This window comes from Colius striatus, chromosome 7 (assembly GCF_028858725.1).
Source record: "Colius striatus isolate bColStr4 chromosome 7, bColStr4.1.hap1, whole genome shotgun sequence".
Taxonomy (NCBI): domain Eukaryota; kingdom Metazoa; phylum Chordata; class Aves; order Coliiformes; family Coliidae; genus Colius; species Colius striatus.
Window position 1 is genome coordinate 5,296,732 of NC_084765.1, and position 14,566 is coordinate 5,311,297.

Genomic DNA, 14,566 nt, shown 5'->3' on the forward strand with positions numbered 1-14,566 from the left:
CTACAATGATCTATATCTTGTTTAAAATCAAAACTAGCTGGAATAGTAAAAAAAATTAAAAGCCCCACCCTATAAGTGTTTCTATATAAAACAAAGCTAGAGATTTTATTCAAGTTCCATATAATGACCAGAATGCTAATAATTATCAGGTACTCTACCACCTCACCTGAACAGTGAAATAGTTTTTTCTTATGTTTAAGTGGAACTTTTTGTGTTCCAGCTTCATCCCACTACCCTTTGCTCTGTTGCTAGCTACAATAGAAAAAAATGGGATGTCCCAACCTCCTGACACCTACCATTTAGATATTTGCAAATATTAATGAGATCCCTTCTCAGTCTCCTCTTCTCCAGACTAAACAGCCTCACTTCCCACAGCCTTTCCTCGTAAGGAAGATACTTCAGTCAAACCATGTTGAGTTTGGCTCTAGTTATCTCAAATAAAGGTCACAATGTTACCAAAGAGAAATTATCCATATCAAGGGTAACCAGATTACTTATGAATGCTGTTTAGCTATTGGTAAGTAAGTGTAGCTGAGTCCTGGCATTATCACCCTACACTGACTTTCCCTTCACCCTGTGTCTTCTTACAATTGTCTCAGAGGTACTCGTTTTCCCACAAGATCCATGGTTTTTCCTTTCCTCTGACGGGTGAAAATAATAGAACTGGTCTGAAACCACAGTATCTTGTGATAAAGTTCATCCATATACTGAAAGAAAAAGCAAAACTTATCAGGAGAATTAAATATTTCACTGAAGTTGAGCTCTTTTATCTACCAGCTACAAGAGCATATTAGAAAGACTGTGGTTTTTATTTTACCATCCCAGAAAATCAATTTAGTTTATTTTGGGGGGTATGCTGGTGAGTGCATATGTAATGGAATCTCTCTCCTTTTTTGCCTTTAAACTTTACTCTAAAAGATATTTCTGTGAAACAATTGTGAAACAATTCACCTAGCAATTGTGCTGAAAATCTTCACTGAAAATGTTGAGTGCTACAAAATAAGAACATCTCAGTTCTTATTTTACTGCAGTAAGCAGAAAACGAGGGTGTTTTGTGTTCCATTAGAGATGCAAAATCAAAGAACTCTAAGCTTTTTAATTTGCAACGTGCCAAATATAATTATTGCTGAAACTTCAGTATAACATTAATATTCTTTGTCTAATGTGTTGATAAAAGAGGTGTTTTAACCACTTTCTTCTAAGCATCCAAAGCATCTTTTAACACAGAAGAGTTTTCTATTTTTGTGAATCTATCATATTCAGTGAACTGTCTATTGCTGATAGTAGAGAGCATATTTAATTTGCTTTAGTCATTTTCTTTGCCCAAATGTGTATTCAAAATCCATTAAAGGAGCACTGAGATTCCCGTTCAAGGTCTTGGATTGATTTAGAAAACAATTCTGATGTGTTGCAAAGTTGAGATTCCTTCCTCTTAAAATCAGAGTTACATCAAGGCTGGGGGAGGGGGAGGGAAATTAAGTTGTGGAAGGAATGGATGTTCTAATTCACTATTCAGTCTTCCTCAAAACAACAATTTAAAATGACAAAGTACAGAATTAACTGTAATGCTTGCTTTTTTTTCTGAAATTGAATATGAGAGTCAGATTTTGTTCAATCTAAGTCAATATAAGACAGTGTATTTATTTTATTGTGGATTTTGTAAAAACTTTAAAATGTGTAGTTACAGTCCAGGTTAAAATTACCATTTTCAAAAGGATAGAATATTTTGACTTATCCATTAATTAACAATTAGGTTTGATTTCTCTTAGCATATTTGTCAGATCTGCTTTATAAAGTAAGAAGGCTTCAGTGAGGAGAAATTGTGGAATGAAACAAATTTTACCAAGTTAAAATAGATCTGAATCATCCTTCACTCAAATTACTGGGTGTCACAAAACTTCATAAAGTTTCGTTCAGTTTCTTGCACAGAATATCTTTCAAAACAAGAAAAATCAGGTGCTATGTACCATTACTCATGTTAAATGCAGCCTTTCCGTCTCTTGTTCATTGCAGAACATATACCATTTGCAGTGTTTCTCTGACAATTTGCATACTCAAACACAGCACATAATTTTGACATATAAGACATCAAATAGTCTACATTAGGAGCAATTGTTTTGTAGGTGAACAGGGACACACACTCCAATTTGGAATCTATAAAGGGTGTTGGAACTTATTAAATTTGGGTGAAGACTGTTTTTAAATGCATTGAGTAATGCTTTTATTTTCTGTGTTAGACAGGGTTATGAAGAACTGGAAAGACAGTTGAAAGAAGTCTTTAAGGAAAGGAGCAATATCCTTCGTCAACTGTCGAAGACTTCTAAAGAACTTGAAGGAATTAAAGTAAACCTTCAGGTTAGGTTCTGTCTCAGTTTCTGTAAGGTTACATGTCTTGATTTTTTTTTCATGATGGTGTCTAAAAATGTGTACTTTTTTTCTTTTAATATGTGAAAAATTATTAAAGTTGTTGCTCTTGTTATTAACATAAATGTGTTATTATGGAAAACACAATCGTAATGATTTGGACCTTTGTCTACTTACACAAAAATATTAAAGAAGATCAGAGTAGAACAAGAAAAAAAAGAAAAAAGAAAATAAGCTTAGTAGAGTTAACACACGTCTGTCCTAGCAGCTGCTATAAAGGATTTCCTCTGCTCTTGCAGGTTGCACCTTTGCTGATGTGTTACATTTACCCAGCCTAGTTCAGCTGCTTACTTTACCTATCTGACATGCTATCTACACAGACTGACTCGATTTACCATAGAGTTTAGCTGATGCTAAATGAGGCTGCAGCTAGATCTGAGACATCTCTGGGTTTAACTTCTAGGTATCGCAGGCAATAGTTTAACTCTGGAGTCACATCAGGTCCTCAGAGTGGAAAGCAGATAAAGTATCCTGTTCTGGATTTGAGGTCCTGAAATCACCAGATGTTCACTTAAGACCATGCCAGTCTGTTGGTCTGGTGGAAACATTTAGACTCATGATCAATTGAGATTTGTGTGACTATTTCATGCCATTTTAAAGAACAGCATTTTTCTGACTTAACATTTTTATTTTCATGTTGATGTAAGCTAGATGGGAAAAAATATAAGGAGTAGAATCCCTGTATCTGTTCACAGAAGAATACTGTTATTGTATAATATCACTACTGTGCTATGTTATTATTTCATATTGTCTTATATTCCAGACTTCTCTGGTTCTAAATAATGTGAACTTTTGAATATTTCTTTCAATGTTTAACCATTCTTTATTATTACAGGGCTTTTCTTCTTTCTGTTTAGAGAAATGTGCTGTTGCTTGTAACAAATTATTTTAGAATGGGTTTTCTTATGCAGCACAGTTGAAGGTAGTATTTGACAAAATTATACTATGAGATATTTTAGACTCAACACTTCAGATATCGAAATATAGACAAAGAGCTATAGTATTATCTTCTGTATAGACACATTTGTTTTTGTCATAAAGTTGTAATGCTTTTAGCAATTTGTTTCTAAATCTACTGGTTTTATTTGACTAGTTCTCATTTAATATTTGAAAAACAGCTGTGTATTTAGTTGTGCTGAGCTACAGTAAAAGTCAGACTATTCCTCTGTTTCTCACAAATTAGATCTGTAATTCACCAGGAGCATTTTATGAGATGATAAAATTAATCATTTAATAGATTAATATTAAAGATTTCTCTAGTAATAGAGCTCTTCCTTTGCCTTCAGTCTTTGAAAAACGATGAAGCATCGGCCAAAAATGATGTGCAGAAACTTCTGGAACTGGGCCAAAAGCAAAGGTTAGACCCCACTGCCTCTCTTCTCTTTCCATTTCCAGACTGAAAATTGACAGACTGGAAAATTCTCTCCTTTTACTTCAACCTATAAACACTACTTTATTCCAGAGTTTGCTGATTCTAACAGTAAAGTAAGTGAGAAGATGCTATTTTGGGAAGTTTTTGAAAGAAGTGATGTATTTGCTGATATTTGATATATATTAGGAAAAGATATTAAGGTGCTATAGTGGAATCTCTGCTCAAGAAATGTATTCTGAATTTCTCAGGAAGGTTTAGTCATGATTTTTTTTTCTTAAAAATAAAACTAGAATGTTTAGAATGTTACTAGTGGATTGTAGTTAATGAAATTATTACTGTATCTCAGTCTCAGAATTTGGGGATGATGATATGTATTCTTCATTAAAAATTCATGCATGTAGACATTTAGAATCACTAGTCATTCAGTGCAACTGTAGGAACACTTGCACTGAATATCTCTGAAGAAGGCAGTTAGGAGAAGAGAGAAGTAAGCACTTGAAATTACTCACCTAGAAAATAATATTTCCACGGCAAAGAATGCAAGTTCCCAGTTCCCTAGTGCTTCATCACAAGTAACTCATTGTTCTACTTCTCTTAAGTTTTGGAATTCAGACCAGTAAATAATGACATCCAATATGATTTTAATGACATGCAAACACAAGTAGTATAAGGATCACTTTTGCAGAAACAATATTATATAAAGAATGTATTTATACACCATATTTTCCTTTAAAGAAACAATTGAAAACTTTAAGAAGTTTCAATTTTCTTTTTAGAAATGCAAAACCTAAATCCCACTTCCTATTGCTGATACTGTGTTTAGCAGAACTACGTATAAATTGCATTGCTATAGAGAGGGCTTATCATAATAAAACAACCTTCAATTCTTCAGTACACAACGAGTAAGATCCGTAATGCAGTACTCATGGAAGTTCTCATTTTTACTGTGACAAAGAAGGGTCAGATACATAAGGATCTTTTAGGTATTCCGGACTAACTCATAAAACAATGAAAGCAAGACTTCAGCTAATGTCTTATTTAAACACTTAATGTGTTATGGCTTGGGTGCAGCTGAAGAAATACTTCTCAACATCATAGCTGCCCTTGTCACAGACTCCATCTTTTATCCATGAACCTGGTTTTGCAATGGTTTGATTGTTATGCAGCTTTTGTGCAATAGAGAGATGAACAAAATATCAATGGCCGTTTAGTAAATAGATCTTAACTGCAGATAGGAAAATTAAACCTACTAAGGGAAAATTTTGCTTCGTCGTACAAGTGTTCTTCCTAATGTCCTCCTTAAATTACCCCTTAAAATCTTTCGAAGTCTACCCAAAAGTACATGTTGACTTCTGCTTCGATTTGGCTATTGAATATACTGTACAACAGCAGTTCCCAGAGATAGATCTTGGATCAGTGCAATGTGCTGCTGAGCAGCCCTCACTCTCCTTTAGAAAATAAAAGCCAACTGCAAAGTAATAATAAAAAAAAAAGCCTTGGACCTACTGTATATACTTGATGGCTATTTACAGGCTTACAGAATTTCTCTTCTACAGTGGCATGGAAGTTCAGTGTAAGAGGGTGGCTTTAGAAATGTGCAGGGGAATCTCTTTCATAAGGAAAGGTTGCAGTTTATATGATAAGACCCTCAGCCTGTGCTTACCTGGAGTAAGTGATGAACAGTGAACACAGTGTCATGCTTAACCCTATTGTATTTGAACCAAAATTCAAATTATGTCCCAGTATTAATCTTATGATCTTTCCTTGGACCAGGATGAACTATGTTTGGTCTGTGAGGACTGCTTTGATTATTCCCTGCAATATGGATGATACAGTAAAGTCTAGAGTGATAGAATTTTAGCTAGTGTAACTAGATGTAGTTCTGCTGACTTCAGATTGGATTTTTTTTTCCTTTTGTGTGAGTTCTTCAGTGGCAAGTAAAACTTGGTCACCTGCTACGATGTCTCAAGTTTTATTCTTGTGCACCATCAGTACTTTGAAATGGTTGCATCTGTTTGTACAATAATAGAGCTGTATTGTGCTGATGGTGCATTGGTTTCATGCTGCTCAATCACTGTTTCAATTAAATCTGTTCATTACTAGTGTTGCTGAAATTGCTAAAAGTTGTAGAGCTATTGACTAACAAGAAAGATGATCCAGCAGCTCTCAAGCTCTCTTGTTGTATGACCTAGATAGTTTCTACCCCAGTTTGGTTTTTACTATCTGTGTCAACCCAGTTCAGTGTTATTCTTCTTGAGGGTGTACCCATGTAAAGCACAATCCTGAAAAAGCTCTGCAGTAGCTCTGAAATATGTCACTCTTTGCCACAGCTTCCAAGTGTGTCATATCTGTGGGTACAAAGAGGTGGCCAACAGAGGATCTCAGCCTACCACAGTTTTTGCATTTTGCAGAACTTTTCTGACAGCATCAGTAATGCAAAGGATTCTTTTTGATTCAAATAAAGACTAATCCAAGCAATTATCCTCTTGGTTTTTTTATCTTGTATGCTGGGATCTTCTACTGAATGTCATATTACTTGTCTCTCTCTCCAGGTGAAGGTTGCATTTTATTAGAGTATTGTTTATTTATTTATTTTAAAGCAAATAGAAACTAGTTCTCATTGACAATAGTATGGTTCCATTGTGGTGCATTTTCACTAGCCCACTTCCCTCATTTTTTTTTTGTGCCAATGCTTTTTTTTGCCAGCAATTGTAAACTAGCAGATGTTTTGCACAGCAGGCTATTCAGTAGATGTAAGAGGTGGCCTACTTCCATCATAGATAATTTTTCTCCTGTGTTGACACTATAGTTCATGGGGTTGTTATGATTTTATTAGCAAGACTCATTGACACTACATCTGTCTGTTACTCTGAATAATTAAAACTGCCTTTTCTTGAATCTGAGGAATTATTTCTTAATGAACACTTGTCATGAGGTTTGTGTTCTGTGTTTTCAACAAACTAGGGAAGAAATGAAATCTCTCCAGGAGGCCTTTCAGAAGCAGCTTAATGAGGCAGCTGAGAAAGCAGAAAAGCAGCAGGCTACTGTGAGTGATTCCCTGTCCCTCTTTCATTATTTTTGACTGTTTCTTCTGTGTTTTTTAAGTCCTTATGCCTTGAGACTTCATCCATAGCTCAAATAACTTTGCATATAAAAGTCAGGGATTTCAGGTACATGTTAGTACTCCACAGGCTTCAGCAGCAAGGAGCCAAGATCCCCGTCTTCACAAATTTCTGTAGGATTTAGGTGTACGTTTGCAGTTTTTTGAGATTTGGGCCTGAAGACTTGTGTTTAAGTTCTTTCCCTGATCTTTATGGACCTTCATGTCTCATCTATATAAATATAGTCACACATCCATTGACTCCTTTGGAATCCCTACTGATTTTCAGCAACAGAATAATGTGTCCAATTTTGACTGTCATGGATCTAATGATCACCATAAGAAGGTATTAAGTCTCATTATAATCTAATGAAATTCTATTCCTGTATGAATGTGAGTTGTATGTGGCTTTATGTCCTTGGTGAACAAGACGTGAGAGTGTATTTTTTACATGCTGTCTTCTGATTAGAAACAATGCAGATTTTGGTCTAAAGTATTGCTTTTGCAGGTTTCTTTCATGTAATATGATTTTTGAAAACATTTTTTTTCTCTTTATTTATCAGAAATCTAAAGGGTAAAGATACTGTTTTACTTATTCTTGTATCATGACATAAGTAGTGGATTTTTTGGTAGTTAGAATTTTGTCTAGAGAACAAAAATCTTGAGAGGAGAAAAGAATACTGGATTGAACTCGAAAAAAGATAACATATTTTGAGGGTCTTTCTCAACAGCCAGAGAAGCACATATCTAGAGAAGTAAAAATCCACACTCGTTTGAAGTTGATTTTGTACTGAGGCAAGGTGCATAGTCCTAGGAACATGCTGGTTGAAAGTTGACTTTTTTCAGGCACAGGGGCACATTCCCAGTAGCTTTATCAGCACAATAAATTCTAGTCTTACAATTATATTGCATTATTTAATCTCCGTATTAGATTTTGATAGTCAAGACTAATTGAACTGTGCGTTAAATCTCAGATGTAGCGAATGGATTATTGACTCTGTTGTTCTTTGGGATATAGCACTTTTTTTTTTTTTTAAACTTGAACAACAGTGCATTGTGTAAATTCAGTCCACACCATGACACTGAGAAAGTGCACAAGATTTTTTTCTACACGAGTCAAACAAGATCTACCATTAATTGTAAGCGAAAATACTACCTAGTGCAGAAACTCTCTGAGTTGATACTAGAACTTGGCTTGGAGTGTTGTCAGCTGGTTAGAGAAATTGAATTCTTGAGCTATATTCTGAAACTTGCCAATAATAGAATATTAAATTTACCACTGATTTTAAGGAAAGCAGAGCTGTGTCCTTGGTTTGTGACATTTATTTCTTTATGCCTCAGGGCATAATGTATATAATGAAGCTCACCAATGTAGTGAGACTGAATGAATATTCAAAAAGTGCTTCAGGATCCTCAGATGAAAGCTGTAATAGGAATGGAAATAAATATTGTTACTGTTACACAGTGTTACTTTACACTTGGCTTCTCCGTGTGTTTCATGTTTTTTTTGAAAGCAGTATGAGTGCTGTGAAAGCAGGTACAGGTACTTTGAAGCAAGCCTAGCTAGAGGATGGGTGCTTGAATTTAATTCTAATTTAATGAATTGAGAGTTGTTTTTCTAATCCCATTTAAACACATTTTATTCTACAATATTTGGTGAAGTAAATCTTGATTTTTGTCAGAGTAAATAAGAATAAAATTACATGTCGCAAAATAATTAATCGAACACTGGAGGAGGGCTGGAAATACCTATTTCTTTTCTGCACTTGTCAAAAAAGCATAGTACAATGCTTACTGTATGTTAGTTGACTGTATATACTCAGCAGGGAATACCTGAAGGTGTTCTTTATTAGGCAAATGTAAAAGTGTAAGAAAGAATTTCCAAGAAGTAAGTCAAATTACAAGAAAAATAACCTGGAAAGGATTTAAGGACTCTGACCAAACCAAAAGAACAAAGGAGACACCACAGCATACGATTACACTTGTGCAGTGAAGGGCAAGACTCCTCACTGTCAGTTGCACAAATGATTTATCAGAAACAATGTTATGTTATTTAGAGTAGTTCCATGTTGCAATGTTCAAGGTCAAATACAGTCTTCCAGAAAGCCTTGGGTTGTGAGGTAGTTTATCTACAGACCATCTCACAGTAGAACTATGGTTTATTTGTATATCAAAAGCCATTTCTTAATTAGATGAAGCTTGTTAGTCAGAAGCACCATGCTAGGTTTAGTTAAGCAGCATTTGTATAAAATGCATAAGACATAATTCCAAATAACTTATTGTCCTCTTTAAAAATTGATAAATGTTGGCAGAGCAACGTGGGGAGTTTAATTCTGAGATATTCACTGACAAGAAACTTAAAAACCATCACAAACTCATGCCTGCAATATTTTTAATAAAAGGATCAGATGTTCCTCTTGATTGAAAAATGTTTATTTCGTTTAGCAACAACCCCTTATGACAGGTCCTAAAGTCCTACATGTGTGTAACAGAAATCTGGTTTATGAACTAAAATATATTTTACAGCTGAAAAGTTATGTTGATCTAAGGGATCCTGGTAGGTAAAAAAAATATTAAGCTTTGCTTTTAAAAGTATATACACTTTCTAGAACTTTTTTTTCCCAATGGACAGAATATTTCCTACTCTTAATCAGTTCTTTCTGGCTTTTGGAATCCATTCCTACACTATAACTTGAAAATTAGAGCATGAAAATGAATGTTTGTTAGGATTTCCAACATATTACTGCCAGTGTAGTTAGATATTAATGAATGTATTCCAATCCCATCTTAATTGCTCATGTCTTAGTCCTGAGCAAGATACGAGAAGTCTGGTGATAAGCAAATAAATGCACAGCTGAGCTTTGCGTCGTAATGATGTTATATTGGTATTCTTCCATCCTTCATTTGTATTGAATAACTATTGTCTGACTCTTAGAATTAGATCACTGCCATCTGCTAAAGCATTCTGTATTTTGATGGGGGAAAATTTAATTTGAACATTTCAAGGTCATAAACTGCTGTGAGTAAAGGCCACTGGATGGAAGCTGTTGCCTTTAATAAACGTAATGAGCTCTGAAACACACGAAGCTGTGAGTACCTTGTACGTCTCTGTCTCCAGGAGACAGAAGCAGTGTCCTTGGTTAACATTGCCAAGTTCAACCTTAGAACAATATATTTTCATTATGTATTTTCAGAATTACAGCTAGATAGTAATTAAAGGCAGCCAACATGTGGAAAGAGATGAATGTCAAACAAGAGAAAAGAGTGGGTAGAAAGGAGGAAGAGATGTCAAAATTGGTTTTGTTTCCTTACCTTTTAATTTACATCTGGGTATAAATGTACATTCTTGTTTACTTTGCTATCAGGATTTGGTGACTGAAAGTAGAATTTTTATGTCTCTTCTGGAAAATAGTATTATGCCTTGTCCTTAGGACTGACTAAAGTCATCGTGCAAATGGTCTAATCTAGACTCACCTGCTTTATAGCCTGAAATTATAGACATAGATGCACATGAATTGATAGATAGGGTTATCTCTATACTGGTTCCAGTAGCCAAGCCACGTAAATCTCTCCTATGTAGCTCTATAGCTGTAATTTGTGACTAAGTGCATATTTGGTTATTAGGGATTTAGTAGAAGAGCTTTTAAAATGGTGTTACACTATGAAAGAAAAAAATTAATGACATAATATTGGCATTACTTTTAAAAAAGATGGGGATGTACATTTTTTTTTGTTGTTGTTATTTGGGTAAACTAAAACCATAAGTTTTCATTATTTAAGATCTCCATATCAGAAATATCAGATGCATATGAATATGAACAGTAATTAACAAAGTTTACTGTTATTAACAAAGTTTATGTCTGACATAAATAGCTCGTTAAACCAGCACAGTCGTTTCTTAAATGTCTCTCCCCTAGAAGATCCAATCTGATACTGACGAGCTATGTGTAGAGAGCACACAGGTAATAGTTTTGGTATCATATCTTCTTAATTATTTCACATATAGTCAGACTTAGCAATTAAGTGTTTGGGAGGAATATTAATAGTCTTTGAAGGGTTAGGACTAAGAAAGGGAACACTAATGGATGTCAGTATATTGTTAGTATTTAACAGTAGCTGGTGAATCTTCTGAACAGCTGAAAACCACATAAAGCCACATGCAAATAGTTGCATTAGTTTTTTTCCTTTGTTAATCCTGATCTAATATTTAGATTATGACCTTTATTTTTTTATTGTGCAGAATTTTATTATATTATTATTTTTATTATACAGTGTGTATGGACTGCATTTCAGTATTTGTGCATGTGATTTGTAGGCAAGTGCTGAATACATTCATCTTCTGTTAAAGCATCATCCTCAGTGGCAGCTGGATGTGGAGGTAGTATTTCCACAACCAGTCTACTTAGACAAAATTTTGGAGGAGTTTGCAGAAGTAGTTCCGTTTATATATGTCAGGTGGCATTAGTCAAGAGCCTTAGCCTACTTACTTCTTGTATTCTCTGACTCCTCTTTTGATACAAGTGAGAGTGATGTCAAGTTCAGTGATAGTTTCTGAATTATTGACATATGTCTACTTGAGTATAGACATGATTCGAAGAACAGCTGTCATATCATGCAAATTCACTGTCATATTTTATCTACTCGACATCAAAGTCATTAATCTCTAGTCAATGTCTCTATGATCTAAATCTTTTTTCTTAAAGAAGTTTTGTTTCTCTTAAATCTGCTGCAATGTCAGAACAACTGTAGCTTCCCATGAATGTAGGTAGACTCTAGAATCAATGGAGGATTAGATATATAGGGTTAAATATTTTGCTAATTAAGGTATCCAAGAATATTTTCCTTCAAAGTGAAGGATTTGTGTTCTTTTAATGCTAGTTGTTAGAACTACATGCTCCTTTCTCCCATTATGTTCCATAAGCGAGGAGAAAAGCTCGGTCATTAAACAGATTTATAAAAACAATATTTTAAACTGTATTTGACTAAGCCTTAAAACTAAGTTTGGAATTTCTACTTTACAAGGCAAGCCATTGATTTAAATAGGAACTAAAGACCAGTTTTTAATGCTTTTAATTAGAATATATTTTATTCCACAAAATCAAGGGATTTTATCTCATTAGGGTCAGTGCAATAGCATTTAAATAAAATAAAATAAGTGTTAGAAACCTGCTTATATATGTGTTCTTAGAGGATATATCAGTTTGATATGTAAGAGATCCGGGATTTTGTTCCCAAAGCTGCAAGAAGAGTTAAAAATAGTTGAAGTGATGTTTATGTATATTTCTACAGCTCACATGCAACTTTTCTTTAAACTTGTAGATTAACTTTTTGAAGACTGAAATGGAAAGGAAGAGCAAAATGATACGTGACCTCCAAAATGAGGTAAGAGGAATACTTGATTGTCAACTCCACTCAGAGTTGACACTGCAAGAGATTATGATTTGGCTTATATTTAAAACATGTGTTGTTGTAGTAGAAAGATAAAACTTCAGAGAAATACTCTAGACATAAAGCAAACAAAAATGATGGTGTGCATTTAGAAATAGTATTTTATTGAATGTCACTGCTGACTTCTTTCTGCTGGTGCATAGCTCTGAAGCACATCTCTGTAGCTAAACCTGCCTTGAGAGAAATAAGACTTGAGAGCATTGATTAATCTTGTCCATCAGCTACTCTGTAGAAAAAGAACCAACGGCTTTACCTACCTAACAGCTTTCTATTAAGCTTTTGTAGTATATTGCACACTTCCCTAAAAGTAAGTCAATTAATATCAGTTTTTCTGGAACTTAAGTAATTGTGTCTGAGGTTTTCAGTAAGGAATTTGTATGTTGACAGACTTGACTAAATTTTCATGGTGTGATTTTGAAGAAACATTATATTATTTACGTCCTGCCTCCAAACACTGACTACACAATAAGCTTTTAAAATCTTGTTTCTAAGAGTGAGTTTAATAATTGACAGCCTTCTATAGGTATTTTCTAAAAGAGCTGTCTGCATGCAGATAGAGACAGATAATAAAAACTGATTTCCTTTAATAACTACTTTTGTCCTTTCAAATATTATATTCACCCTCAGTTTGTACGGGCAAATTGTGAATTTTTCAATCCCAAACTCTTCTGTGACAGTAAAAATAATTCCCTATTTAGTTCCATTCTTTCAGCATGTGACCTACTGCTATTCAGCTTTACAATTTGGAGATAGGAATAGACAACAACAGCCTTCCAACTGAATGCAGCAGCTGTGATGTAGCGAATGAGGAGAGGACGTGGTACAGAAAGGCAATTTTCTGGCTATTCAAGGCTTTGGGAAAAAACAGTTAACAACAAAAATAGTTGCTGGCATGGAGGAAAAAATCCATCAGATAGAGCACATAAGGATTATTTGTCCTAAAAATGTTTTTTTAAGAGTTCTCCGAGTGCTCCCTGCAATAGCAGAAGAAAATTATCAGACCCAGGCATAGCATCATGTGGATTGTGTTGACACGCTAATAAAGCATTGACATGTAAAACAGATAAACTCACATTTTGAGAATTTTCTCTTATTGATAAAGAAACCAAGTGGTCTGGAAATTCAGAAGCTAAGAAACATGTGAAAAATGGAGTGTGAAATAGAGTATGTATAAAATACTTGGAAAATTTTTAGTTTTGGGGATACCCTAATACAGAGCGAGTGACTCACTGCTGTCGTGTCAGTCATGTATCAATTCTGGAAAATCATGCCAAAACTGCTCTAGAAATGAAGTTAAACAGGATGCTGTGTTAACCCTTGTTTATACCAGAATGAGTCTTAACAATTGCTATTTGGCAGTCAGAACAGTCATTTTTATGCAACTCCGAATATGCACATCCATAATGGGTTCATTTCTTCCATGAATGTCTTTTCTGCTTTGGTGTGTGGAGTACATTTTTCTTAGTTTGTCATTTGTTTCCTACTAGTACACCTATAAAAGCTATTTTTAGTCTAAGGTAAGTGTCCTAGCTGATGTACACACCTGTGTAAAATTCCCTTCAGGAGTTTTCCCTACAAGTCAGGAATTTGATTGGATCAGGAATGACAGTCTAGATTACCATATTACCATTGGGCAAAGCGTTTTACAATACATCTCTATGTATATCTACATTAAGGTATGTTAAAATTTTTACAGATTTACAACAATTCCATGTTTTGATGAAGTTGATCCAGACGTTTATATCAGGCAGTATGTTTAGACTGTGGCAGAACTTTGAAAAACATGAATTACATAAAAGATATATTGTAATAAAGGCAATACAAAATAAACCAGGAGTGGAAAATGTAGCTCTGAGTAACTTGTATTCTTTCTGCTAAGAAGCACAGTTTTAAATAACTACCTTGTAAACAGTACTTTTTCTCTTTTCATGTATAAAATGTGGTTATAGGTTTAGTGTCGAGTAAATCATCCTAAAACAGAATTTTCTCCGATGGCTCTGTGCTTAGCTGCACTAATAAAAGGTAAAGTCACAGCAGTTTAAAGTGTCACCTGATCTATTGGGAATTTCATGCCCTGCAGGGTGAATTCAATCGAATAGCATTGAATTATGGTGGGGCAAAAATCCAAGAAACCTTCCTTAGTGAAGCAGAAATGAAATTTTTAACTTTGAGACTGTATACTGACACTGCTCTATAGAGGAAGACACTAGTTCTTCACTATC

At 34.5% G+C, this 14,566-nt stretch overlaps 1 protein-coding gene across 1 annotated transcript in view; it reads left to right on the forward strand.

Annotated features, from left to right (window-relative positions):
* Nucleotides 1-14,566, forward strand: part of LUZP2 (leucine zipper protein 2) — a 171,433-nt gene that overhangs the window by 72,534 nt on the left and 84,333 nt on the right. Inside the window, exons 2-5 of the mRNA XM_062000202.1 lie at nucleotides 2,238-2,355; nucleotides 3,711-3,781; nucleotides 6,761-6,842; nucleotides 12,216-12,278. Of these exons, the coding sequence (XP_061856186.1) occupies nucleotides 2,238-2,355; nucleotides 3,711-3,781; nucleotides 6,761-6,842; nucleotides 12,216-12,278 (334 nt within the window). The remainder of the gene's footprint in view (nucleotides 1-2,237; nucleotides 2,356-3,710; nucleotides 3,782-6,760; nucleotides 6,843-12,215; nucleotides 12,279-14,566) is intronic.